The 25,644-nt window shown below is 59.2% G+C and overlaps 2 protein-coding genes and 1 long non-coding RNA gene across 17 annotated transcripts in view; 2 read left to right on the top strand and 1 right to left on the bottom strand.

Annotated features, from left to right (window-relative positions):
• The window catches only part of LOC138846548 (cocaine esterase-like), a 23,842-nt gene extending 12,214 nt beyond the window's left edge, over positions 1-11,628 (top strand). For 2 of the 7 annotated variants that reach the window (XM_089320189.1, XM_089320193.1), the window contains exons 2-10: positions 6,088-6,221; positions 6,303-6,561; positions 6,973-7,071; positions 7,303-7,443; positions 8,519-8,617; positions 8,842-8,986; positions 9,569-9,706; positions 10,571-10,643; positions 10,871-11,628. In XM_089320189.1, coding sequence (XP_089176315.1) covers positions 6,088-6,221; positions 6,303-6,561; positions 6,973-7,071; positions 7,303-7,443; positions 8,519-8,617; positions 8,842-8,986; positions 9,569-9,706; positions 10,571-10,643; positions 10,871-11,057 — 1,275 coding nt within the window. In that variant the 3' untranslated portion in view covers positions 11,058-11,628. Of the gene's footprint in view, positions 1-209; positions 363-4,038; positions 4,244-4,992; positions 5,135-6,087; positions 6,222-6,302; positions 6,562-6,972; positions 7,072-7,302; positions 7,444-8,518; positions 8,618-8,841; positions 8,987-9,568; positions 9,707-10,094; positions 10,235-10,570; positions 10,644-10,870 lie in introns of those variants that run through there. The other 5 variants (XM_089320187.1, XM_070062579.2, XM_089320188.1 and 2 more) reach the window with 5 other exon arrangements.
• LOC138846554 (uncharacterized) lies at positions 10,022-15,897 on the bottom strand. Of its 9 annotated transcripts, none has more exons than XR_016225263.1 (6): positions 15,793-15,897; positions 15,577-15,661; positions 13,763-13,832; positions 13,109-13,236; positions 12,171-12,318; positions 10,022-10,297 (listed from the first exon to the last, which is right to left on the bottom strand). It is a non-coding gene; the product is annotated as an uncharacterized LOC138846554 (long non-coding RNA). The 9 variants fall into 9 exon arrangements; XR_016225258.1 differs by having other exon boundaries at positions 13,763-13,878; XR_016225256.1 differs by having other exon boundaries at positions 13,763-13,882.
• Positions 14,161-24,661, top strand: LOC100358248 (cocaine esterase-like). The gene is made up of 12 exons (XM_070062587.2): positions 14,161-14,333; positions 17,828-18,032; positions 18,780-18,921; positions 19,831-19,964; positions 20,045-20,303; positions 20,694-20,792; positions 21,018-21,158; positions 21,910-21,990; positions 22,214-22,358; positions 22,942-23,079; positions 23,501-23,573; positions 23,998-24,661. Exons 1-12 carry the CDS (start codon positions 14,258-14,260, stop codon positions 24,182-24,184), a joined length of 1,680 nt encoding a protein of 559 aa, XP_069918688.2. The 5' UTR covers positions 14,161-14,257; the 3' UTR covers positions 24,185-24,661.
• The last annotated feature ends 983 nt before the right edge of the window (positions 24,662-25,644 follow it).

Consider the following 25,644-nt stretch of genomic DNA (forward strand, 5'->3'; position numbering starts at 1 on the left):
ACACTATGTCGGACTAGGACAGCAAGGACAGTGAAGTTGGTGACTCCAGGATTGAGGCGATGGACCAGGACCCCCGAGCAGCCCGGTGAGAGGGGAGGCAGCCATGCCTGGGTCCCTACTGACCTCTCTTCTCTCAGTCTGATCTCACCAGAGGCGCTCAAGCCCCGCCCCCACGGTGTGCCCAGCCTGCTTCCTGCCCAGGCCAGGGCCGAGGCCCTGGTCCCAGCCTGGAGCACTGGGTGCAGCCTAAGGGACACAGAGGTGTGCACGCGGGCCTCCTTGGAGCATGGGGCTGTACCGAAGGGGAGCTCAGCTCGGCGCCCTGGTCTGCGGTCTCCTGCTGCTCATGGACCCAGGTCATGGTGAGGATTCGCATGTGTGGACAGGGACCCTAGTCAGATCTGCCCAATCCCGCAGTTTGTGCTGTGAAAACAGAACCTGGGAAGTTGGAGTGGTCGGAGAGACAGTGGGGACCCAGGCACCCACCATGGTCTCCTAAGGCTCCAGGCACTGAGGAATGAGCCAGGCATGAAGGCCCTGAGCAGCGCTGGTCGGGTCAGCAGCCGGGACAGGAAGGGGCGTGGGAAATGGGGCCCTTTCCCTCCCTTGCTTGAGGCTGTGGTGACTGTGCCCTCCCCAGGACACTGATGAACCTGCCCTGGGCTGTGTGTCTGCCAGGGTCTCCTCTGACCCTGTGCACCTGGCAGGGGTCCTCCTGGGCTGGATCCAGGGCAAAGCTGACCACCCCTGGGAGCATCGTGGTGTCTTTATCTCCTCATTCCAAAGGCCCAAGACTGGAACCGGCATTGCAGAGCAAGTCAGCACTGTGCACTGGCGGCCCCTAGGAACACTGGCTCCAGCTCTGCCTGCTGGTCTCCCAGTGCAGCTGCCTGTAATGTGCCTGGGAAAGCAGTGGAAGATGGCTCTGTCCCAGGCCCCTGATGCTCCCACGTGGGAGACCCTGAGGAGTTTAAGTCTCCTGTCGGAGGCCTGGGTGGGCCATTTGAAGCTGAACCTGCAGATGCTTTCTCTCTCTCTCTCTGTCTCTCTCTCTCTGTCTCTCTCTCTCTCTCTCTCTCTAACTTGACCTTTCCAAAAAATAACTCTTTAAAGAGTATAAAAATCGTGAAAAGCCAGGTCTCTAACCCCACCCTCTCCCTACCTAATCCCCAGCACAGGCCCCACTCCTCCTCCTCCATGCTCACCCACGAGCTCCCCGCCTGCCCTGCAATGCACAGACTCTCCTGGCGACCAGGACCTTCCAGGCAGATCGTCTCCCCCACATCACTGTGGTTCCTAATAAAGTAATATCTGGGGCTGGGTCCCCACTCCGAGAGGGAGCAGTTGTTCCCCAAGGTCCCTGGGAGTCGCTGTGCGTGTCCGGGGCAGGAACCGCGGCAGCATCTGCACGGAAGCCGCCCCTGTCCTCCGTGGACTCTGCTGAGCTCAGCTCACTGTCAGCCTCACAGCCAGAACTGCCGCTGCAGGCAGCACTGTCCTCCATGGTTGGGGCGAACGGCAAGGACAAGGTCGGGACCAGCTCAGGACAGGGGCGCTGTTTACTCACCCGCTCCGGGGCCAGGCTCTCCTCTCCCTGACCCAGGGGCCCAGAGCACCCTTGTGGCCGGCATCACCTACTGTGACATGGGAGGTTCCTCCCGAGGAGGAGTCAGCTTCCATGGGCTGGGGATGATTGATTTCTGCTGGTTTGAAGGCAGAGACACAGGGAGAGGGAGAGACAGAGTGAGAAAGAGCTCTCCCCTCCACGGTCTCCCTCAGACGCCCGCTGTGTTAGGAGGGGAGCATCCCAGCGGCCTTGCTACTGCTGCTCCAAGTGTCTGCCCGACAGTTGGCACTTCCCTTGGGCTTCTACCGAGGGTGGGACCTGCAGGGCGGGTGGAGCTCCAGGTTAAGTGTTGCAGGACTGCCCATCGGGTTCCCAGAGCAGGTGTCCCGTTTCCCTACCCCAGCGATGCGCAGAGGTCCCCTCCACACCCCCGCGCCCGCGCTCTGCACCCCTGTGCGGTTGCCGTGTGTTGCTGAGTCTCCCTCACGCTTCAGCTCCCCCTCTGCCTCGCTGTGCTCTTCCTCCTGATTCCTGTGTTGAGAAACCGGTTTACCCCTGGCTCTCTCTGGAGAGGGAGGCACCGTCCCTGTGGTGCCTTCTGGCCATTCCTCTGTCCCCTCACCCTGTGCACACAGGAATTGTAGCCTAGAGGCTCCGTCTGGTTCAGCTGTTAGGGTTCCGCTGCTGTTTTTGTTATTTTTGGCAAGACCAGCATGTGGTGCTGAGTCCTCACCATAGAACATCTCGACCTTTTCATATCTGATTCGTAGCACAACATAGGTCATGAGGGGCTGCATTGGGAGTAGCTGTGGAGCCACCACTGAGCACGCCCCAGCCCTGAGCCCTGTGCCCGGGTCCCACCTCGGCACCTCCTGATTCCAGCTTCCTGCTAACATGCAGGCTGAGAGGCAGCAGGTGGGCTCCGGTACTGATCCCTGCTTCCCACTGGGAGACCCCGATTGAGTTCAGGGCTCCTGGCCTATCAGGGCCCCGTCCCAGCTGTGGTGGGCATTTGGAGAATGAACCAGCACCAGGACATCTCTGTCTCTGTTTGTGTTTCTGTCTCTCTTTCAAATAAATGAATGCAAATTACAAACAAGAGCCACGGAGGTATTCTGGAACCACGAGAATTTCTCTTCATTTGCGTGAAATCTTCAGTTTTAAGTGCTTATTTGTACACCTTATTTTTTTAGAGAGATTTATTTTATTTGAAAGCCAGATTTACAGAGAGCCAATTGCGTAGAGAGTGAGAGGGAGTGAGCGAGAGAGGGAGAAAGAGAGAAGGAGAGAGGTCTTCTATTCTCTGGTTCACTCCCCAGTTGACTGCAATGGCTGGCACTGAGCCAATCCAAAGCCAGGAGCTTCTTCCAGGTCTCCCATGTGGGTGCAGGGCCCAAGGAGTTGGACCGTCTTCTGCTTTCCCAGGCCAGAGCAGAGAGCTGGATGGACAGTGGAGCAGCCAGGATGTTGGCACTGCAGATGGTGGCTTTACCTGCTATGCCACAGTTCTGGTCCCTACACCTATTTTCTGATGTGTGGCTAAAATGTTCTGATTCGTTTGTAGAAACTCTTTACTAATTCCTGTGCTTCCGCATTAGGTGACTTCGTCACATCCTCCCTCACTGGTCACCAGGTCAGGCTGTGCTTGTCCCGTCCTGGGCACAGTCACCTCCCTCCTGCATTCATGGCACCAATGCCATCTCTTTTAGAGAGCATGCTCTCTTTCGTTTTTTTTTAATGATATGTATTAGAAATTTATGTTAAGATATTTTGTGTTTTTTTTCTTGAAAGATTTCTTCTTTATTGGACAGAAAGAGAAAACAGATCTTCCATCCTCTGATCCCCTCCACATGTGTGCATAACAGTCAGGGCTGGGGCAGCCCAAAACAAGCAGCCATCCAGGTCCTCCAGGAGGGTGCAGGGCCCAGGCGCTGGGGGCTTCTACTACGTCCCCAACCCATTAGCAGGGAGCTGGATCCCGGTGAAGCAGCCAGGATGGAACTGTGTAGGGGATGCTGGCCATGCAGGCTGTGGGTGCACCCGAGCGCCACTACACCGCCCCCTAGAGGACACTTCCTTTCTTCCCTTCTTGTGGCCTGGAGCATGAGCCTCCTAGCAGGGGAGCCTGGTCAGTCTGGTGCTCACAGCTCTACCTCCTGTGACCGAGGGCAGTCAGCAGAAAGGACGCTCTCCTCGCCCCCAGGGCTGTCACCTGCGCTGACTCCTAGTGCTCAGGGAGGGTGCTAGGTCCCAGGAGCCTCGGGAGCTGTGGGATGTCCTGGGCTGGGCAGGGACAGCATTGCTGGCTGGGAGATGGGGGAGAGTTTCTCATGCAGGACGTTGGTCAGGTCAGTGTTTGTAGGTCCGAGGCCTTGTCAAGGCTGAGGTGCCGATGCCAAGGAGAGGCCACAGCAGCAGTGTGGGAGGGCAGCTCATGGGGAGACACACCTGATGCACCTCTCTGCCCACAGGCCAGGACTCTGCCAGCCCCATCCGGAACACACACACGGGGCAGGTGCGCGGGAGCCTGGTCCATGTGGAAGGCACCGATGCGGGCGTCCACACCTTCCTGGGAATTCCTTTTGCCAAGCCACCTCTGGGGCCGCTGCGCTTTGCACCTCCTGAACCTGCTGAAGCTTGGAGTGGAGTGAGGGACGGGACCTCCCACCCAGCCATGTAAGCGCTCCCAGGGCACAGGGAAGCTCCGGCCCTAGTGGGAAGTTGTGGCATTGATCCTCTGTTTTCTGGGCCTGGACATCTGTCCTGTTAGAATTCCCATAAACAGCTTTCCCTGTGGGTGATGGCTTCCCACGTGCTTTATCAGTGAGTCTGCTGAGGCTCACAAGAGCACAGTGGTTTGCCAGGCTCCTGGCTTGGACTTGGAGTCAGAGGGCATTAAGCTCCAGGTGCTGACTAGAGAAGCAGACAGGGACATTCAGGTTCTGCCCATGTTCTGAGCCACCAGGGGGCGCTGTCTCTGCGCAGGTGGGAGGGTGTAGTCAGTTGCCTCCAGGAAGCTTGCCCCTGACTGCATCTGCAGAACCTGCATATCTCTGAGGAGGACACCAATGGGGTCTCCCTGGGACCCCATGTCCACAGTCACCGAATCTACGGACATGGGACTTGTATTCTTATATGGGACTCTGTGGGATGATGTGACTCCATGAGAGTCTAGAATTAAGACAAGGGATGAAGTCAATTGCTCCCATGGGGTCCCCATAGAGTCAAGATCACCCTAGGCCATCAGCAACTGTGGGACCTCCCTGGAAGTGCAGCTCTGTCCCAGCTGCCCCCGGGGCTGTGGCCTGGCACGTGCTGCAAAGGGACTCCCAAGGAGGGTCACGTGTGAGCAGGATATCAGGGGAAGGGGCATGAGGGTGGCCCTGCACAAGCCCTGGGCTGACTGTCGCCATGGTGGCCGCCAGGTGTCTGCAGGATGCAGCTATAATGACCGCGGCGACCGAGTTCCTCTTTAACACAGCCTTGCCTTCCACCCCCGTGTCAGAGGACTGCCTGTACCTCAGCGTCTACGCACCGGCCCACGCCCACGAGGACTCCAGCCTCCCTGTGAGTGACCGAGACCCTCTCGGGGATGACAGACATTTCTTTTGCAGGAAGATTAAAAAAGGGCCGGCGCCGCGGCTCACTAGGCTAATCCTCTGCCTGCGGCATCGGCACCCCGGGTTCTGGTCCCGGTCAGGGCGCCGGATTCTGTCCCGGTTGCTCCTCTTCCAGGCCAGCTCTCTGCTGTGGCCCAGGAGTGCAGTGGAGAATGGCCCAGGTCCTTAAACCCTACACCCGCATGGGAGAACAGCAGGAAGTGCCTGGCTCCTGGCTTCGGATCAGGGTAGAATGCCAACCGCAGTGGCCATTGAGGGCAGAACCAACGGAAAAAGGAAGATCTTGCTCTCTGTCTCTCGCTCACTGTCCACTCTGCCTGTCAAAAAGAAGATTAAAAAAGACAAGGTTGGCCCAGATCCCTCCTCAGTGTGGCCCTGGTGAGAAGCTTCGCACTGTCAGCTCCAACAAGTCTTTCTTACCCTTGGTGGGCAGCTGACCTCTGGGCTTGGGGTCCCAGAGCCCCAGTTGCTCCCAGAGGTCACAGAAGGTGGCCCTGTGATGGACCCAGGACTCACCCAACCAGTTGTGGCCAGGAGCATCACTCGGGTGCCCGAGGGCCCTGCTGCTCATTCCCCAGTGCCCGTCATAGACTGTTCGTGTTGAAGACGGTCCTGTGCTGTCGGTTACTGTTCAAGTGGAGCAGTCGGGGGGACACTCCTTTCTGTGCACACAGAGGAGGTCCTGGGAGGAACAGAGCGAGACTTTGGTAGTGGAGGAGGGGGCCCCACAGTGTGAATGGCCTGTGTTTTCCGATAGAATTCGATGACCCAGGTCCTGCAGTCTGACGGGAGCTCCGTCTCCACGGGCAGGTGCACAGCCAAGCACTGGGTAGGCCAGGTGGCAGCCAGGTGGCGTTTGGGCTGGTGGGAACCTTGTGGTATTGGCCTTGACTTTGCCAGGTGATGGTGTGGATCCACGGTGGCGGACTGACTACGGGCATGGCTTCCATGTATGACGGTTCTGCGCTGGCGGCATTTGAGGACGTGGTGGTGGTCACCATCCAGTACCGCCTGGGAGTCCTGGGCTTCTTCAGGTGAGATCGGGGCTGGGGTGGGCCCTGCGGGAAGAGTGGCACCAGGACAGCCCTGTGACCCCTGTCCCTGCCACTTCTCAGCACTGGAGACCATCACGCCGCCGGCAACTGGGGCTACCTGGACCAAGTGGCCGCGCTGCGCTGGGTCCAGCAGAATATCGCCCACTTTGGAGGCAACCCTGGCCGGGTCACCATTTTCGGCGAGTCTGCTGGTGCCATAAGTGTGTCATCCCATGTGGTGTCACCCATGTCCCAGGGTCTCTTCCACAGAGCCATCATGGAGAGTGGGGTTGCCGTGCTGCCTCTCTTCATCACCACCTCATCGGAGGTGGTCTCCACAGTGAGTGTCCTCCACTGCCCTGCCCAGGCCTGCTGCTCCTGTCTTCCCTCACAGAGCCTCTGTTTCTGTCTCTGTTCAATGGGTACAACAAGGAACATCAGGGTGCCTCCGGAACTGCCATCAACCTGGGCATGGGGGACTCGGGGGTCAGAATCCACACACCTCTGCCGCGGTAGAGATCGATTCTGTGTCCTGCTAAGATGCCACGCTGGGGCTCCCTTGCTGGGTGGAACCGTCTAGGCAGGTGTGCTGGTCCCTCTGGCTGAGACACTGAGTACCGGCATAGCTGGAACAAGTTCACGACTGCAACACCCTGGGAGACGGGGCACACTTGCCCCCAGCCACAGCTTTGGGCAGACTCCCCCTCCCCTCCTGAAAAGGGGTGCCAGCCCCTGTGTGGTCCCGTTACAGATGGTGGCCAACCTGTCCGCCTGTGGCCAGGTGAACTCCGAGGCCCTGGTGCGCTGCCTGCGGGGCAAGAGTGAAGAGGAGATGCTGGCCATCACCCAGGTCGGGCTGAATTCACAAAGCGGGGGGGTGGGGGGGGGGTCACAGGCCTGATGCTCATCCTACTCCCCGGCCTGCATGCCTTGCTGTCCTCATAGCCCTGGATGGGAAGTGAGACCAGGACAGCCACGTCAGGCATGAGCCCTGCTGGGCTGGGCATGGAGACTGCTGTGAGCCAGGAAGGAGTGGAAGGCATCAGGAGATGTTTGGGACCTGACCTTGCTGCCTCCCTAGGCCTTCAGATCCATCCCTGGCGTGGTGGACGGGGTCTTCCTGCCCAGGCACCCCCAGGAGCTGCTGGCGTCGTCGGACTTCAGACCCATCCCCAGCATCATCGGTGTCAACAACGACGAGTATGGCTGGCTCCTCCCCAGGGTGAGGCTGAGCTCCGCACCCCTGGGGGACTCAGGACTCTGTCAGTTCAGGGATCCCAGGGCTCTGTCGCTCTAGGCTTGTCACCGGAGAAAAGGCTGTGGAAGCCGCGGGGTTCTTGTCTTCACGGGAGAAAGAATCCAGGCGTGAGATAGAGAGTGAAGTGATGAGGCTTTATTGGGGTTAGGGCATCCATCAGAACGGATGGGACAGAGAGAGAGCGACCAGTCGCTCAGCCTGGGGGAGAGCGAGGTTACATGGTTGAGGGGAGAGAACACACCTGGGCAGGCCAGGCGCCAGCTCAGCTTAGAGCCAGAGGGCTGAGCGCGCAGTCCTAGTTTCGATTCTCGGTTTAAGGGAGCCTGTTTGCCCACCTCCCCCTCTTCTTCCAAACAAAAGACGGGGGCTAGCCAGCGCCGCGGCTCACTAGGCTAATCCTCCACCTTGCGGCGCCGGACACCGGGTTCTAGTCCTGGTCGGGGTGCCGGATTCTGTCCCGGTTGCCCCTCTTCCAGGCCAGCTCTCTGCTATGGCCCGGGAGTGCAGTGGAGGATGGCCCAAGTGCTTGGGCCCAGAACCCCATGGGAGACCAGGAGAAGTACCTGGCTCCTGCCATCCGATCAGCGCAGTGTGCCGGCCGCGGCGGCCATTGGAAGGTGAACCAACGGCAAAAGGAAGACCTTTCTCTCTGTCTCTCTCTCTCACTGTTCACTCTGCCTGTCAAAAAAAAAAAAAAAAAAAAAAAAAAAGATGGGGACTCATAGGAAGGGTTTGTTGGGTGAAATTAGCAAATTCCTCCCCTGATTTGCTGGGCCTGGCAGAGCAGAGGGACTTCCCTTAGGGCGTCTGAGAAGGTTTTGTTGCCCCGTGTTATCAGGTCAGGTAACCCATCTGGTCCCCAGGAGAGAGAATCCTGGGAGCTTTCCTTGGGGGAAGGGCTGGGACCACCTGGGAGGTCATCAGGGTCTGGGCAGGATGTGAAGTGCAGGATGCTGGGCTTCTGGGGCTTCCACAGCAGGTGCTGGGGTTCAAGCCCTGCTCACACACACAGAGGTTAAACTAACTTCCCACATAACAGGCTCATCAACCCCCCCAGAGCATACGGACCCTGGACTCCCAGAAGGACATCGACCGAGAGGCCATGCGGGCCATTCTGAGGACATCTTTAGCACAGTTGGTGAGGCTCCGGGACCCACCCCCACCCTGGGCAGGGAAATCCTGCTCATGCAAAAGCTGTGGCAAATGCACCTTTGTGGGCCTGGGCAGGGGCAGGGAGGCATCCCAGAGCCGGGCCCTCCCCCATTCCCTGTCCCACTCCAGGACCCATTTCCCCACCCCTGAGGCCGCCGCCTCCCTGCCCTGGAGTCTGCCTCACCTCCCTTTCCCCACCGCCCGGGCCAGATGCTGCCGCCTGAGTCTGGGGACGTGTTGATGGAGGAGTACATGGGGAGCAGCGAGGACCCCCAGACCCTCAAGGCCCAGTTCCAGGAGATGATGGCAGACGGCCTCTTCGTGATGCCTGCGCTCCAAGTGGCCCATCTTCAGCGTGAGTTCGTCTGTGGCCCAGGCCTGACCGTCAAGGGCATAGCTCAGAGCTATGAGAGGTCTGTCCTGCCCAGGTCCTACCCACATCTTTTTAAACTTTCTTAGAATTTATTTGGAAGGCTGAGAAGCACACAGAAAAACAGACAGCGCTCTTCCAGCTGCTGGTTCATTCCCCTAAATGCCTGAAACAGCCAGTGCTGGCCCAGCCCAAAGCCGGGAGCCCAGAGCTCAACCCAGGTCTCGGGCCGTGAGTGGCAGGGCCAACTCCTGCTGCCTCCTCCTGCACATTAGTAGGAAGCAGCTGTCCCGAGTGACTGCGTAGCCACCGCCCCAGATGCCCTTCCCCTCCCGCTCTTCCTGCGGCCCCTGAGAGCCAGGCCCGTGATGTCCCCATCTCGGTAAATCCCAAGGCGCCTCCCCCATCGTGCAGAGGACAGGGAGGTGAGTGAGCTTGGGTGACTTTCCCAGAGCTACCCAGCTGGGAAGCCCCGAGGCCATGATCCCATCCCAGCCACTACCGCGCCCTGGGCCAGATCCAGCCAGGTGTGCACTAGAAAGTGGAGCCCCGCATCTCTTCCTCCAGGCCCCCACGCGCCTGTCTACTTCTATGAGTTCCAGCACCGGCCCCACTTCCTAAAGGACAAGAAGCCACCCCACGTGAAGGCTGACCACGGGGATGAGCTGGCCTTTGTCTTTGGCATCTTCTTTGTAAACCGCCAAGGTGAGTCTCCCTCCCTCCCTGGAGGCAGGCCAGGGCCCTAAAAGGCCCCAAGGGGGTGTTGCCCCCACTGCACAGATGGGGAGCCTGAGGCTGGGACACAGGGTGAGTAGGTGTGCAGGGTCTCAGGGCTCTGAGGGCTGAGCTGGGTTAGAATCCCAGAGCCTCAGTCAGCAGCCTGTGCCCCTCCTGCTCTGCCCACCTGGTCATGGGGGTCTGTTGCAGTTTATTTCTCAACAATGTTGTAGTGGATTCGTTTCTGAGAGAAGGAGCGTGGTGGGGGCAAGAGGCACAGAGTCATCACACAGACCCCGGGAGTGAGTCGGGTGAAAGCAGGCTTGAGGCAAGCAGCCCACAGACTCCTTTATTTCAGTTGGTACATCTTATATAGGTAAGAGCAGTCAATCCGGTCAAGGGGCGGTCTATGCCCCAACCAATCACAGCCTGTTGCCAAGCAGTTTCCAAAGCCATCAATCACAGCCTGTTGCCAGGCAGGCTCCATTGCCAGGTGGGTTTCAAAGCCATTCCTGAGTAACTGATGATCGCTTGCCAGCAGCCACCTTGCCATGGCCTTCTCATTCTACCACAGGGGTCCTGCGGGGAGCAGAGGCAGGAGTCTCAAAGGTGTATTTGTTTCTTAAAGGACTTCCCTGGCCGAGCCAGAAATGAGCCCGGGTCCACGGAGCAGGAGGCTGCACAGAGAAAAGGGAGCTTGGCCAGGGGAGGGTCCAGCTCCTGGGAATGAAGGGAGGGGCAGAGAACCAGCGTGGGATAGCCGAGGGTCAGCTCCACCTGGGCTGGGAGCGTGGTGCATGATGGGCAGCAGGACTGGGGTGGCCGAGCTGACACTGCCCCTCCCCCATGCAGTGCCCCTCACTGAGGAGGAGGAGCTGCTGAGCAGGAGGGTGATGAAGTACTGGGCCAACTTTGCTCGCAACGGGTGAGACGACTCCCCCCAAATCCCCAGGGACCTGGGACCCTCTGCCCTCCCTCCTCTGGGGGGACCTCACCAGCATCCAGGGTCCTAAGTCACGTGACAGTGCCCTCCCCAGCTCTGGACCCACTGGCACTCACAGGGGCCTGGGACCAGGCACACTCTCCCATCTCCCAGTGACCTGGGTTGGGCCACGGGCTGCTCACGTCTGCTTCCTGACGTCTTGTCTGCAGGAACCCCAACGGCGAGGGCCTGCCGCACTGGCCCGTGTTCGACCAGGATGAGCGATACCTGCAGCTGAACCTGCAGCCTGCAGTGGGCCAGGCCCTGAAGGCCCGCAGGCTCCAGTTCTGGACCCACACCCTGCCCCAGAGGGTCCAGGAGCTAAGAGGAGCTGAGCAGAAGCACACAGAGCTGTAGCTGCCTGTGTGGGGGTTGGGGACAGGGGCTCCAGAGCAGGTGGGGCCCGATGCACTCACACACATCCCCGGAAGAGCCATGCATTAGGCACTCTCACGTGACCACTCAGTCCTGCTGGCCTCCGTCCACTCAGCAGACCATTGTGGAGAACCCAAGTCTTGAGGTTCATTGCCAACCCTCCCTGGGTCCCCTCGTGTGAGACACACCCAGTACCTGTTCCATGGAGCTGTGTTGGGCAACACCAGTCCCCGCCCAGCTTCCTCAACACCCACTGGGCCCTGGGCCCCTCCTGCTTCTTCCCCCACCACCTTCTCCCCACCCTCCCTCTCCTTTCCTCCCTGCCCAGGCCTTCCACACGTGGAGGAGGCTGCGTTGGGCATTGTTGCCCACCCCTGGGTGCCTTAACCCCTCCTCCTCCTCCCAGCATGCCCTGTGATCTCACATCTCTTAGAGGCCACAGAGGACCTGGACTCCAGGAGTCAACGTGGCTTCATCCCTGCAGGCTGCCATGAGTGGCACTTCAATCCCATCCATGCAGCACAAATAAAGGTTCCAGTCCTTTTACAGCTGAGTCACACTCATCTGAGTGAACCTGCCACGTTTTCTTAGACCTGTTTACCTGCACACCTGGGATACCATGAATCAATAATGCAGTAAACCTGTTGCTTTGCACAGGGGGTTAAGCCTCTACCCATGTTGCTGGCATCTCATATGAGGACAGTTCAGGTCCCAGCTGTTCCACTCCTGATCCAGCTCTCTGCTAAGGCACGTGGGAAAGAGGAGGGCCCAAGTGCTTGGACCCCTGCGACCACGTTGGGTACACAGATAATGTTTCTCCCTCTGGACTTTGCCCTGGGCTAGCCCTGGCCATGGTGGCTGAGAGAGCCTGGGGCTGAGCAGAGGTCAAGGCCAGTTCTCAGAAGCCACAAAGTCAGCCTTCATGAGCCAGGGTCCACTTCCCCTGGGGGCTCCCGTGCCCAGGCTGCTCCTCCTTCCTGCAGGGAGCCTGATGTTTCCTACACTCAGGGTGACTCCCGGACCCCCACTGCTGTCACAGGACCACACGTACCCTGCTGGGTGCCCGGTGGGGAAAGTTTGGGCCCTGGGTCTTACATTTTATTCAAGGTTCTAGTCCTCACGGAGATGAGAAATCCCAATGTCACTGGAGGCAAGGCCGTGGAAGCCATGGCCTTCTCGTCTTCACACAAGGAAGAATTCAGACAGGAGACAGAGAGCAAAGGCTTTCTTGGGGACAGGGCATCTGTCAGGAATGAAGGGACAGAGAGAGCACCCAGTCACTGGGACCAGGGGAGAGCGAGGTGACAGGGATGAGTGGAGAGAATACACCTGGGCAGGCCAGGCGGGGCTCAGCAGGGAGGCAGAGGGTGAGCACAGTCTGTTTGGACTCCCTAGGTTTCTAAGGGAGCCTGTTTACCCACCTCCCCTCTCCTCCAGGACAAAGGGTAGGGACCCAGGGAGTGTTTGCTGAGTGAAAATTATTAAATTCCTTCCCAGATTTGCTGGGCACAGCAGAGCAGAGGGGCTTCCCTTTGGCATCTAGGATTTGTTGCCCCGTGTTAGCAGGTCAGGTAACCCATCCGGTCCTGAGGAGGGAGTTCTCCCTGGAGCTTTCCTTGGGGGAAGGGCAGGGACACCTGGGAGGTTATCAGGGTCTGGGCAGGATGTGAAGTGCAGGATGCTGGGCTTCTGCGGCTTCCGTAGTAGGTGCTGGGGTTCAGGCCCTTCTCACACACACTCAGAGGCTCTTTCTGACCTCCTACCTGACAAAAGCAGCAGCAGCCACAGGCAGTGCACAAAAGCAGCTTTGATTTCAAGGAGAGAGAGCGTGAGCACACCTGCACGCCTACTGAGGGCCGCCACACACACACGGAGAGACACTCAGCAGGAATGGGCCAGGGTTGCCAGGGGGAAGAGAGGAAGAGGCAGCCCAAGGAGGATTCCCAAGCACAGCCAGGGGCAGAGAGGGCCCTCCCCTTTCTCATCCCAGGGGCGGTGCCCTAAATGCATAACCCAGTGGGGTGGGATCTCACCTGTGGGAATAGTGAAGGGATTGTTATGGCCCCTCCATCCAGAATTTCACTTCCCTGTTTCCATCATGGCTTCTCCTTCCTGGTCCCAGCTGAGACACAGGTGCATCCTGGGAAAGTGGTGTAAAAGACTGACAAGCAAAGGGATAAAGTTACAATGCAGGGCTGGCAAAGTTCCAGCTCCCGAATTCCCATTGTTCTTCCTGCCTGATTGCCACATATCAGGCAGGACCAGCAGGTTTTCACTGTCAAGGAGAGGACAGAACTGTGTCTCAGAAGCAGCTGGGGACACAGCACACATTGGGTTCACCCTTAGTTAGTGCCATGGTCACTGCCTTCAAAACCTGGACCCTGAGTGAGCAGGGAGGGGATGGGCAGAGTCGGGAAAGGATGGAGGAGGGGCCTGGACCCAGTGGGCACCCAGCCTGGAAACCAAGGAGGAGCTTCCAGGATCCGGGACAGTGACACCTGCCAGCCTTGGCTCAGGTGACCCCTGGGGCAGGGGCTGTGGCACAGAGCAGTGAGCCAGCACCTGCAGTGCCTTCATCCCATGTAGGCACAGAGCCGAGCCCCCGCGGCTTCACTTCCGATCCAGCTTCCTGCTAATGTGCCTAGGAAAGCAGCAGAAGGCCCACGTGCTTGGGCCCCTGCACTCACCCGGGAGACCCAGAAGAAGCTGCTGGCTCCTGGCGTTGGGCTGACCCAGACCTGGACGTTTGAGACTACCCTGTAGATGGAAGATCTCTCTCTGTATCTCTCTTGACTCTTTAACTCTGCCTTTCAAATAAATAAAAAATAAATAAATCCCTTTTTTAATGGTTCATTCCCCTTAGAAGGCCCCCTGGTGTCCTGCTTCCTGTATGCCTACACTATCTCAGACTAGGACAGCAAGGACAGTGAAGTTGGTGACTCCAGGATTGAGGTGAGGGGCCTGGACCCTCGAGGAGCCCAGTGAGAGGGGAGGCAGCCATGCCTGGGTCCCTACTGACCTCTCTTCTCTCAGGCCACTCCCACCAGAGGCACTCAAGCCCCGCCCCCATGGTGTGCCCCGCCTGCTTCCTGCCCAGGCCAGGGGCGAGGCCCTGGTCCCAGCCTGGAGCACTGGGTGCAGCCTGCGGGACACAGAGGTGTGCACGCGGGCCTCCTTGGAGCATGGGGCTGCACCGAAGGGGAGCTCGGCTCGGCGCCATTGTCTGCGGTCTCCTGCTGTTCCTCGACCCGGGTCATGGTGAGGATTCCCGGGGGCAACAGGGACCCTGGTCAGATCTGCCCAATCCCGCAGTTAGAGCCTGAGGCCACAGGAGGGCAGCACCTGGGAGGCTGGAGGTGGCAGAGGTGACAGTGGGGCACCTGGTCGACCACCATGGTCTCCGGAAGCTCCTGGCACGGAGGAATGAGCCCAGCACGAAGGCTCTGAGCAGCGCTGGTCGGGTCGGCAGCCGGGACAGGAAGGGGCGTGGGGAATGGGGCCCTTTCCCTCCCTTGCTTGAGGCTGTGGTGACTGTGCCCTCCCCAGGACAGTGATGAACCTGCTCTGGGCTGTGTATCTGCCAGGGTCTCCTCTGACCCTGTGCACCTGGCAGGGGTCCTCCTGGGCTGGATCCAGGACAAAGGTGACCACACCTCCGTGCCTGGCATTCTGGGAGCCCAGGCCAAGAGGGCACAAAAGCTGGGTGTGTCGTGGAGCCTTTATCTCCTCATTCCAAAGGCCCAAGACTGGAGCTGGCATTGCAGAGCAAGTCAGCACTGTGCACTGGCGGCCCCTAGGAACACTGGCTCCAGCTCTGCCTGCTCGTCTCCCAGTGAAGCTTCCTGTAATGTGCCTGGGAAAGCAGTGGAAGATGGCTCTGTCCCAGACCCTGATGCTCCCACGTGGGAGACCCTGCTGGAGTTCAAGGCTCCTGGCTGAGGCCTGGGTGGGCCATTTGGGAGCTGAACCAGCAGATGGGTTCTCTCTCTCTCTCTCTCTCTCTCTCTCTCTCTAACTTGACCTTTCCAAAAAATAACTCTTTAAAGAGAATAAAAAATCGTGAAAAGCCAGGTCTCTAACCCCACCCTCTCCCTATCTAATCCCCAGCACAGGCCCCACTCCTCCTCCTCCATGCTCACCCACGGGCTCCCCGCCTGCCCTGCAATGCACAGACTCTCCCGGCGACCAGGACCTTCCAGGCAGATCGTCTCCCCCACATCACTGTGGTTCCTAATAAAGTAATATCTGGGGCTGGGTCCCCACTCAGAGAGGGAGCAGTTGTTCCCCAAGGTCCCTGGGAGTCGCTGTGCGTGTCCGGGGCAGGAACCGCGGCAGCGTCTGCACGGAAGCCGCCCCTGTCCTCCATGGACTCTGCTGAGCTCAGCTCACTGTCAGCCTCACAGCCGGAACTGCTGCCGCGGGCAGCGCTGTCCTCCATGGTTGGGGCGAACGACAAGGACAAGGTCGGGACCAGCTCAGGACAGAGGCGCTATTTACTCACCGGCTCCGGGGCCAGGCTCTCCTCTCCCTGACCCAGGGGCGCCCAACAGTTGGCACTTCCCTTGGGCTTCTACCGAGGGTGGGACCTGCAGGGCGGTGGAGCTCCGGGTTAAGTGTTGCAGGACTGCCCGTCGGGTTCCCAGAGCAGGTGTCCCGTTTCTCTACCCCAGCCATGGGCACAGGTCCCCCTCCCCACCCCCGCGCCCGGGCTCTGCACCCTTGTGTGGTTGCCGTGTGTTGCTGAGTCTCCCTCACGTGTCAGCTCCCCCTCTGCCTCACTGTGCTCTTCCTCCTGATTCCTGTGTTGAGAAACCGGTTTACCCCTGGCTCTCTCTGGAGGGGGAGGCCCCATCCCTGTGGTGCCTTCTGGCCGTTCCTCATTCCCCTCACCCTCTGTACACAGGAATTGTAGCCTAGAGGCTCCATCAGGTTCAGCTGTTAGGGTTCCGCTTCTGTTTTTTCTTGTTTAGGGAAGACCAGCATGTGGTGCTGAGTCCTCACCATAGAACATCTCGACCTTTTCATATCTGGTTTGTGGCACAACATAGGTCATGAGGGGCAGCACTGGGAGCAGCAGTGGAGCCACCGCTGGGGACGCCCAGCCCTGAGCCCTGTGCTCGGGTCCCGCCTCGGCACCTCCTGATTCCAGCTTCCTGCTAACCTGCAGGCTGAGAGGCAGCAGGTGGGCTCCGGTACTGATCCCTGCCTCCCACTGGGAGACCCCGATTGAGTTCAGGGCTCCTGGCCTATCAGGGCCCCGTCCCAGCTGTGGTGGCCATTTGGTGAGGGAACCAGCACACAGGACATCTCTGTCTCTCTGTGTGTGTCTCTTTTTTCATATGAATGAATACAAATTACAAACAAGAGCACCGAGGTAGTCTGGAACCACGTGCTTTTCTCTTCATTTGTGTGAGATCCTCAGGTTTATGTGCATATTTGTACATCTTATTTTTTTAGAGAGATTTATTTTATTTGAAAGGCAGATTTACAGAGAGGCAATTGCTTAAAAAGAGAGAGAGAGAGAGTGAGCGAGAGAGGGAGAGAGAGAGAGAGAGAGGTCTTCCATTCTCTGGTTCACTCCCCAGTAGACTGCAATGGCTGGCGCTGAGCCAATCCAAAGCCAGGAGCTTCTTCCAGGTCTCCCATGTGGGTGCAGGGCCCAAGGAGTTGGACCGTCTTCTGCTTTCCCAGGCCAGAGCAGAGAGCTGGATGCACAGTGGAGCAGCCAGGACTCAAACTGGCACCCATATGGGATGTTGGCCCTGCAGATGGCCGCTTTACCTGCTATGCCACAGTTCTGGTCCCTAACCTATTTTCTGATGTGTGGCTAAAATGTTCTGATTCGTTGGTAGAAACTCTTTACTAATCCCTGGGCTTCCGCATTAGATGACTTCGTCACCTCCTCCCTCACTGGTCCCCAGATCAGGTTGTGCTTGTCCTATCCTGGGCACAGTCACCTCCCTCCTGCATTCATGGCACCAATGCCATCTCTTTTAGAGAGCATGCTCTCTTTCTGTTTTTTTTTAAATGATATGTTTTGTTTCCTTCTTGAAAGATTTCTTCTTTATTGGAAATGCTGAGTCCAGACAGAAAGGGAAAACAGATCTTCCATCCTCTGATTCCCTCCACATGTGCGCATTACAGTCAGGGCTGGGCCAGTCCAAAACCAGGAGCCATCCAGGGCCTCCAGGAGGGTGCAGGGCCCAGGTGCTGGGGGATTCTACTACGTCCCCAACCCATTAGCAGGGAGCTGGATCCAGGTGAAGCAGCCAGGATGGAACTGTGTAGGGGATGCTGGCCATGCAGGCTGTGGGTGCACCCGAGTGCCACTACACCGCCCCCTAGAGGACGCTTCCTTTCTTCCCTTCTTGCTGCCTGGAGCATGAGCCTCCTAGCAGGGGAGCCTGGTCAGTCTGGTGCTCACAGCTCTACCTCCTGTGACCGAGGGCAGTCAGCAGAAAGGACGCTCTCCTCGCCCCCAGGGCTGTCACCTGCGCTGACTCCTAGTGCTCAGGGAGGGTGCTAGGTCCCAGGAGCCTCGGGAGCTGTGGGATGTCCTCGGTAGGCCCAAGGACAGCACTGTTGACTTGGCAGGTGGGGGGAAATTCCCTGTGCGGGGAGTTGGTCAGGTCAGTGTTTGTAGGTCCGAGGTCTTGGCAAGTCCGAGGTGCCGATGCCAAGGAGAGGCCACAGCAGCTGTGTGGGAGGGCAGCTCATGGAGAGCCACACCTGATGTGCTTCTCTGCCCCCAGGCCAGGACCCTGCCAGCCCCATCCGGAACACACACACGGGGCAGGTGCGCGGGAGCCTGGTCCACGTGGAAGGCACCAATGCGGGCGTCCACACCTTCCTGGGAATTCCCTTTGCCAAGCCACCTCTGGGGCCGCTGCGGTTTGCACCTCCTGAACCTGCTGAAGCTTGGAGTGGAGTGAGGGACGGGACCTCCCACCCAGCCATGTAAGCACTCCCAGGGTGCAGGGAAGGTCCAGCCCTATGGGGAGGTTGTGGGATTGATCCTGTTTTCTGGGCCTGGACAGCTGTCCTGTTAGAATTCCCATAACCAGCTTTCCCTGTGGGTGATGGCTTCCCACGTGCTTTATCAGTGAGTCTGCTGAGGCTCACAAGAGCACAGTGGTTTGCCAGGCTCCTGGCTTGGACTTGGAGTCAGAGGGCATTAAGCTCCAGTTGCTGACTGGAGAAGCAGACAGGGACATTCAGGTTCTGCCCATGTTCTGAGCCACCAGGGAGCGCTGTCTCTGCGCAGGTGGGAGGGTGTAGTCAGTTGCCTCCAGGAAGCTTGCCCCTGACTGCATCTGCAGAACCTGCATATCTCTGAGGAGGACACCAATGGGGTCTCCCTGGGACCCCATGTCCACAGTCACCGAATCTACGGACATGGGACTTGTATTCTTATATGGGACTCTGTGGGATGATGTGACTCCACGAGAGTCTAGAATTAAGACAAGGGATGAAGTCAATTGCTCCCATGGGGTCCCCATAGAGTCAAGATCACCCTAGGCCATCAGCAACTGTGGGACCCCCCTGGAAGTGCAGCTCTGTCCCAGCTCCCCCCGGGGCTGTGGCCTGGCACGTGCTGCAAAGGGACTCCCGAGGAGGGTCACGTGTGAGCAGGATATCAGGGGAAGGGGCATGAGGGTGGCCCTGCACAAGCCCTGGGCTGACTGTCGCCATGGTGGCCGCCAGGTGTCTGCAGGATGCAGCTATAATGACCGCAGCGACCGAGTTCCTCTTTAACACAGCCTTGCCTCCCACCCCCGTGTCAGAGGACTGCCTGTACCTCAGCGTCTACGCACCGGCCCACGCCCACGAGGGCTCCAGCCTCCCTGTGAGTGACCGAGACCCTCTCGGGGATGACAGACATTTCTTTTGCAAGCAGATGAAAAAAGGGTTCTGGTCCCGTCAGGGCGCCGGATTATGTCCCGGTTGCTCCTCTTCCAGTCCAGCTCTCTGCTGTGGCGTGAGAGTGCAGTGGAGGATGGCCCAGGTCCTTAAACCCTACACCCGCATGGGAGACCAGGAGAAGCACCTGGCTCCTGGCTTCGGATCAGGACAGTGCGCTGGCTGCAGCGGCCACTGGGGGCTGAATCAACAGAAAAAGGAAGACCTTTCTCTCCGTCTCTCTCTCACTGTCCACTCTTCCTGTCAAAAAAAATTTTTTAAAGAAGATTAAAAAAGACAAGGTTGGCCCAGATCCCTCCTCAGTGTGGCCCTGGTAAGAAGCTTCGCACTGTCAGCTCCAACAAGTCTTTCTTACTCTTGGTGGGCAGCTGACCTCTGGGCTTGGGGTCCCAGAGCCCCAGTTGCTCCCAGAGGTCACAGAAGGTGGCCCTGTGATGGACCCAGGACTCACCCAACCAGTTGTGGCCAGGAGCATCACTCGGGTGCCCGAGGGCCCTGCTGCTCATTCCCCAATGCCCGTCATGGACTGTTCGTGTTGAAGACGGTCCTGTGCTGTCGGTTACTGTTCAAGTGGAGCAGTCGGGGGGACACTCCTTTCTGTGCACACAGAGGAGGTCCTGGGAGGAACAGAGCGAGACTTTGGTAGTGGAGGAGGGGGCCCCACAGTGTGAGTGGCCTGTGTTTTCCGATAGAATTCGATGACCCAGGTCCTGCAGTCTGACGGGAGCTCCGTCTCCACGGGCAGGTGCAGAGCCAAGCACTGGGTAGTCCAGGTGGCAGCCAGGTGGCATTTGGGCTGGTGGGAACCTTGTGGTATTGGCCTTGACTTTGTCAGGTGATGGTGTGGATCCACGGTGGTGCACTGGCTGTAGGCATGGCTTCCATGTATGACGGTTCTGTGCTGGCGGCATTTGAGGACGTGGTGGTGGTCACCATCCAGTACCGCCTGGGAGTCCTGGGCTTCTTCAGGTGAGACCGGGGCTAGGGTGGGCCCTGCGGGACGAGTGGCACCGGGACAGCCCAGTGACCCCTGTCCTTCCACTTCTCAGCACTGGAGACCAGCACGCCACTGGAAACTGGGGCTACCTGGACCAAGTGGCCGCGCTGCGCTGGGTCCAGCAGAATATCGCCCACTTTGGAGGCAACCCTGGCCGGGTCACCATTTTCGGCGAGTCTGCGGGTGCCATAAGTGTGTCATCCCATGTGCTGTCACCCATGTCCCAGGGTCTCTTCCACAGAGCCATCATGGAGAGTGGGGTGGCCATACTGCCCGGGCTCATCACCACCTCATCGGAGGTGGTCTCCACAGTGAGTGTCCTCCACTGCCCTGCCCAGGCCTGCTGCTCCTGTCTTCCCTCACAGAGCCTCTGTTTCTGTCTCTGTTCAATGGGTACAACAAGGAACATCAGGGTGCCTCCGGAACTGCCATCAACCTGGGCATGGGGGACTCGGGGGTCAGAATCCACACACCTCTGCCTCGGTAGAGATCGATTCTGTGTCCTGCTAAGATGCCACACTGGGGCTCCCTTGCTGGGTGGAACCGTCTAGGCAGGTGTGCTGGTCCCTCTGGCTGAGACAACAAGTTCACAACTGCAACACCCTGGGAGACGGGGCACACTTGCCCCCAGCCACAGCTTTGGGCAGACTCCCCCTCCCCTCCTGAAAAGGGGTGCCAGCCCCTGTGTGGTCCCGTTACAGATGGTGGCCAACCTGTCCGCCTGTGGCCAGGTGAACTCCGAGGCCCTGGTGTGCTGCCTGCGGGGCAAGAGTGAAGAGGAGATGCTGGCCATCACCAAGGTTGGGCCGAATTCACAAAGCGGGGGGGGTGCTCACAGGCCTGATGCTCATCCTACTCCCCGGCCTGCATGCCTTGCTGTCCTCATAGCCCTGGATGGGAAGTGGAGACCAGGGCAGCCACGTCAGGCATGAGCCCTGCTGGGCTGGGCATGGAGACTGCTGTGAGCCAGGAAGGAGTGGAAGGCATCAGGAGATGTTTGGGACCTGACCTTGCTGCCTCCCTAGGCCTTCAGATCCATCCCTGGCGTGGTGGACGGGGTCTTCCTGCCCAGGCACCCCCAGGAGCTGCTGGCGTCGTCGGACTTCAGACCCGTCCCCAGCATCATCGGTGTCAACAACGACGAGTATGGCTGGCTCCTCCCCAGGGTGAGGCTGAGCTCCGCACCCCTGGGGGACTCAGGACTCTGTCAGTTCAGGGATCCCAGGGCTCTGTCGCTCTAGGCTTGTCACCGGAGAAAAGGCTGTGGAAGCCGCGGGGTTCTTGTCTTCACGGGAGAAAGAATCCAGGCGTGAGACAGAGAGCGAAGTGATGAGGCTACATTGGGGTTAGGGCATCCATCAGAACGGATGGGACAGAGGGAGAGCGACCAGTCGCTCAGCCTGGGGGAGAGCGAGGTTACATGGGTGAGTGGAGAGAACACACCTGGGCAGGCCAGGCAGCAGCTCAGCTTAGAGCCAGAGGGCTGAGCGGGCAGTCCTAGTTTCAATTCCCGGTTTAAGGGAGCCTGTTTACCCACCTCCTCCTCTTCTTCCAGACAAAAGATGGGGGCTCATAGGAAGGGTTTGTTGGGTGAAATTAGCAAATTCCTCCCCTGATTTGCTGGGCCTGGCAGAGCAGAGGGGCTTCCCTTAGAGCGTCTGTGAAGGTTTTGTTGCCCCATGTTATCAGGTCAGGTAACCCATCTGGTCCCCAGGAGAGAGAATCCTGGGAGCTTTCCTTGGGGGAAGGGCTGGGACCACCTGGGAGGTCATCAGGGTCTGGGCAGGATGTGAAGTGCAGGATGCTGGGCTTCTGGGGCTTCCACAGTAGATGCTGAGTTCAGGCCCTGCTCACACACACAGAAGCTCAACTTCTAACTTCCCACCTAACGGGCTCATCAACCCCACCCCACCCCAGAGCATACAGACCCTGGACTCCCAGAAGGACATTGACCGAGAGGCCATGCGGGCCATTCTGAGGACATCTTTAGCACAGTTGGTGAGGCTCCGGACCCACCCCATCCCTGGGCAGGGGAATCCTGCTCATGCAAAAGCTGTGGCAAATGCACCTTTGTGGGCCTGGGCAGGGGCAGGGAGGCATCCCAGAGCCGGGCCCTCCCCCATTCCCTGTCCCACTCCAGGACCCATTTCCCCACCCCTGAGGCCGCCGCCTCCCTGCCCTGGAGTCTGCCTCACCTCCCTTTCCCCACCGCCCGGGCCAGATGCTGCCGCCTGAGTCTGGGGACGTGTTGATGGAGGAGTACATGGGGAGCAGCGAGGACCCCCAGACCCTCAAGGCCCAGTTCCAGGAGATGATGGCAGACAGCCTCTTCGTGATGCCTGCGCTCCAAGTGGCCCATCTTCAGCGTGAGTTCGTCTGTGGCCCAGGCCTGACCGTCAAGGGCATAGCTCAGAGCTATGAGAGGTCTGTCCTGCCCAGGTCCTACCCACATCTTTTTAAACTTTCTTAGAATTTATTTGGAAGGCTGAGAAGCACACAGAAAAACAGACAGCACTCTTCCAGCTGCTGGTTCATTCCCCTAAATGCCTGAAACAGCCAGTGCCGGCCCAGCCCAAAGCCGGGAGCCCAGAACTCAACCCAGGTCTCGGGCCGTGAGTGGCAGGGCCAACTCCTGCTGCCTCCTCCTGCACATTAGTAGGAAGCAGCTGTCCCGAGTGACTCCGTAGCCACCGCCCCAGATGCCCTTCCCCTCCCGCTCTTCCTGCGGCCCCTGAGAGCCAGGCCCGTGATGTCCCCATCTCGGTAAATCCCAAGGCGCCTCCCCCATCGTGCAGAGGACAGGGAAGTGAGTGAGCTTGGGTGACTTTCCCAAAGCTACCCAGCTGGGAAGCCCCGAGGCCATGATCCCATCCCAGCCACTACCGCGCCCTGGGCCAGATCCAGCCAGGTGTGCACTAGAAAGTGGAGCCCCCGCATCTCTCCCTCCAGGACCCCACGCGCCCACCTACTTCTATGAGTTCCAGCACCGGCCCCACTTCCTAAAGGACAAGAAGCCGCCCCACGTGAAGGCTGACCATGGGGATGAGCTGGCCTTTGTCTTTGGGATCTTCTTTGTAAACCGCCAAGGTGAGTCTCCCTCCCTCCCTGGGAGCCTGAAGCTGGGAGTCAGGTGTGCAGGGTCTCAGGGTTCCAAGGGCTGAGCTGGGTTAGAATCCCAGAGCCTCAGTCAGCAGCCTGTGCCCCTCCTGCTCTGCCCACCTGGTCATGGGGGTCCTGCGGGGAGCAGAGGCAGGAGTCTCAAAGGGGTATTTGCTTTCTAAAGGACTTCCCTGGCCGAGCCAGAAATGAGCCCGGGTCCATGGAGCAGGAGGCGGCACAGAGAAAAGGGAGCTTGGCCAGGGGAGGGTCCAGCTCCTGGGAATGAAGGGAGGGGCAGAGAACCAGCGTGGGAGAGCCGAGGGTCAGCTCCATCTGGGCTGGGAGCGAGGTGCATGATGGGCAGCAGGACTGGGGTGGCCCGAGCTGACCCTGCCCCTCCCCCATGCAGTGCCCCTCACTGAGGAGGAGGAGCTGCTGAGCAGGAGGGTGATGAAGTACTGGGCCAACTTTGCTCGCAGCGGGTGAGCCGACCCCCCCCCAAATCCCCAGGGACCTGGGACCCTCTGCCCTCCCTCTTCTGTGGGGACCTCACCAGCATCCAGAGACCTAAGTCACGTGACAGCGCCCTCCCCAGCTGCAGGACCCACTGGCACTCACAGGGACCGTGGGGCCAGGCACACTCTTCCCATCTCCCAGTGACCTGGGGTTGGTCTGCTCTGCCCATAGGTTCTCTATGGGGGGAGGGACAGGCCAGGTCAGAATGCCCTGTCCCCACGGGGAGTTGATGCTAGGGGGAGGTCGTTCTGCTGCTACTTTTGGAAACCCATTCCCCTCCCCTCCTGGCCTGCAAGGTGGCCTGGCCGGACCCCAGATAGGTGCTCAGGGCTGGGCTGGGCAGGGCTCAGAGTGACCACGGTCCCCCGCTTCCTGATGTCTTCTCTGCAGGAACCCCAACAGCGAGGGCCTGCCGCACTGGCCCGTGTTCGACCAGGACGAGCGATACCTGCAGCTGAACGTGCAACCTGCAGTGGGCCAGGCCCTGAAGGCCCACAGGCTCCAGTTCTGGACCCACACCCTGCCCCAGAGGGTCCAGGAGCTAAGGGGCGCTGAGCAGAAGCACACGGAGCTGTAGCTGCCTGTGTGGGGGTGGGGGACAGGGGCTCCAGTGCAGGTGGGGCCCCGATGCACTCACACACATCCACAGAGAGATGCATTAGGCACTCTAACGTGGCCTCTCAATCCTCCCTGCCTCTGTCAACTCAGCTGACCGTTGTGGAGAACCAGGGCTTGAGGTTCATTGCCAAGCCCGCCCTGGGTCTCTCGTGTGAGACACATTCGATGCACCCTCCTTGGAGCTGTGTTGGGCAACACCAGTGCCCACCCAGCTTCCTCAACACCCATGGGCCCTGGGCCCCTCCTGCTTCATGCCCCCTCCACCTTCTGCCCACCCTCCCTCTCCTCTCCTCCCAGTCCCAGGCCCTCCCCTTGTGGAGGGCGGTACTTTGGGGCTTTTTGCCCGCCCCTGGGTGCCAGTAGCCCCCCTCCTCCTCCCAGCATGCCCTGTGATCTCATATCTGTAAGTGATCAATAGAGGGTCTGGATGCCGGGAGCCACAGTGTCTTGATTCCTTCCGGCTGCTGCAGCAAAGGCGCCACCCCCCGGGTGTCCGCGGAGCAGAAGTGTGTCTTTCACGGGTTCTGGGGGCCCAGACATCCAGGGCCAAGGTGCTGCAGGTTGCTGTGTGTGAGGGCTTTCTTCCTGGTTCATGATGTGTCCTCACATGGACATGCTCCCTTGGGTGTGACATCAGGACAGCAATCCCATTCACCTCCTGCAATCCTCACCTCCTAATACTAGCGCATTGGAGAAAGGGTGTCAACGTGACCCTGACGGGGACACACACAGTCACACCTCAGCACACGGGCCCTCCACACCTCAGCCACCGAGGTCGTCAAGGGGAAGTCTCTCTCCCTGCGACTTTCCCCCCCCACCCCCTTGTCATTTCTCACCCCACCTGCTGTCTGTGGCTTGAAGAGCTGGTGACGACCTCGCTTTGGTGAGAAGTGGGACTGGGCTTCTCAGAGGGCCCTTAGAGCCCAGGCCAGCCGAGACGGCAGGATTCCTGGGGCCCCGAGTTTGCTCTTACTCTCAGGGCACTGCACATGCGTGGGCCCCCCGCTGTCACTGCCACAGCGTGTCCACAGAGCGGTGTGTCTGGGGGACTTCCTCAATATACAATGGAGGAACCAGATGGCCAGGCAGACCTAGGGGAAGGGGGTCTCGTGCCTGGCTCCCCCAGAGCCTCAGTCCAAAGGGGTCCTTCCACCTGGCCATTGTCACCTCCCAGCCACCTGGGCGCCTCCCCCTCCATCCCCATGGTAACCAGGTGACTGCTTTTCCTCCTTGCTTCATTGTTGTCCCTAACTTTTCTCATCACACTGCTCCTCCCCTGAACCCTCTCTTACACTTGATCTTGGATTGCAAAGGTGCCAGTCGTGCTTACTCAGCCTCTTTCCCACAAAGCATTTTTCCCTATGTCGTGAAGAGCCTGTCCCCCTGGTACATGCACCCCACAAGGAAGCCCTGCTTTCC

This window comes from Oryctolagus cuniculus, chromosome 18 (assembly GCF_051225735.1).
Source record: "Oryctolagus cuniculus isolate XC-2025 breed Fujian yellow rabbit chromosome 18, ASM5122573v1, whole genome shotgun sequence".
NCBI lineage: Eukaryota > Metazoa > Chordata > Mammalia > Lagomorpha > Leporidae > Oryctolagus > Oryctolagus cuniculus.

Excerpts from the sequence above, each read along its gene's own strand:
- LOC100358248 (XM_070062587.2), top strand. The coding sequence starts at position 14,258 with ATGGGGCTGCACCGAAGGGGAGCTCGGCTCGGCGCCATTGTCTGCGGT. Across the intron at positions 14,334-17,827 it reads GTTCCTCGACCCGGGTCATG|GCCAGGACCCTGCCAGCCCC; the intron begins GTGAGGATTCCC and ends CTCTGCCCCCAG. Across the intron at positions 20,793-21,017 it reads AGATGCTGGCCATCACCAAG|GCCTTCAGATCCATCCCTGG; the intron begins GTTGGGCCGAAT and ends CTGCCTCCCTAG.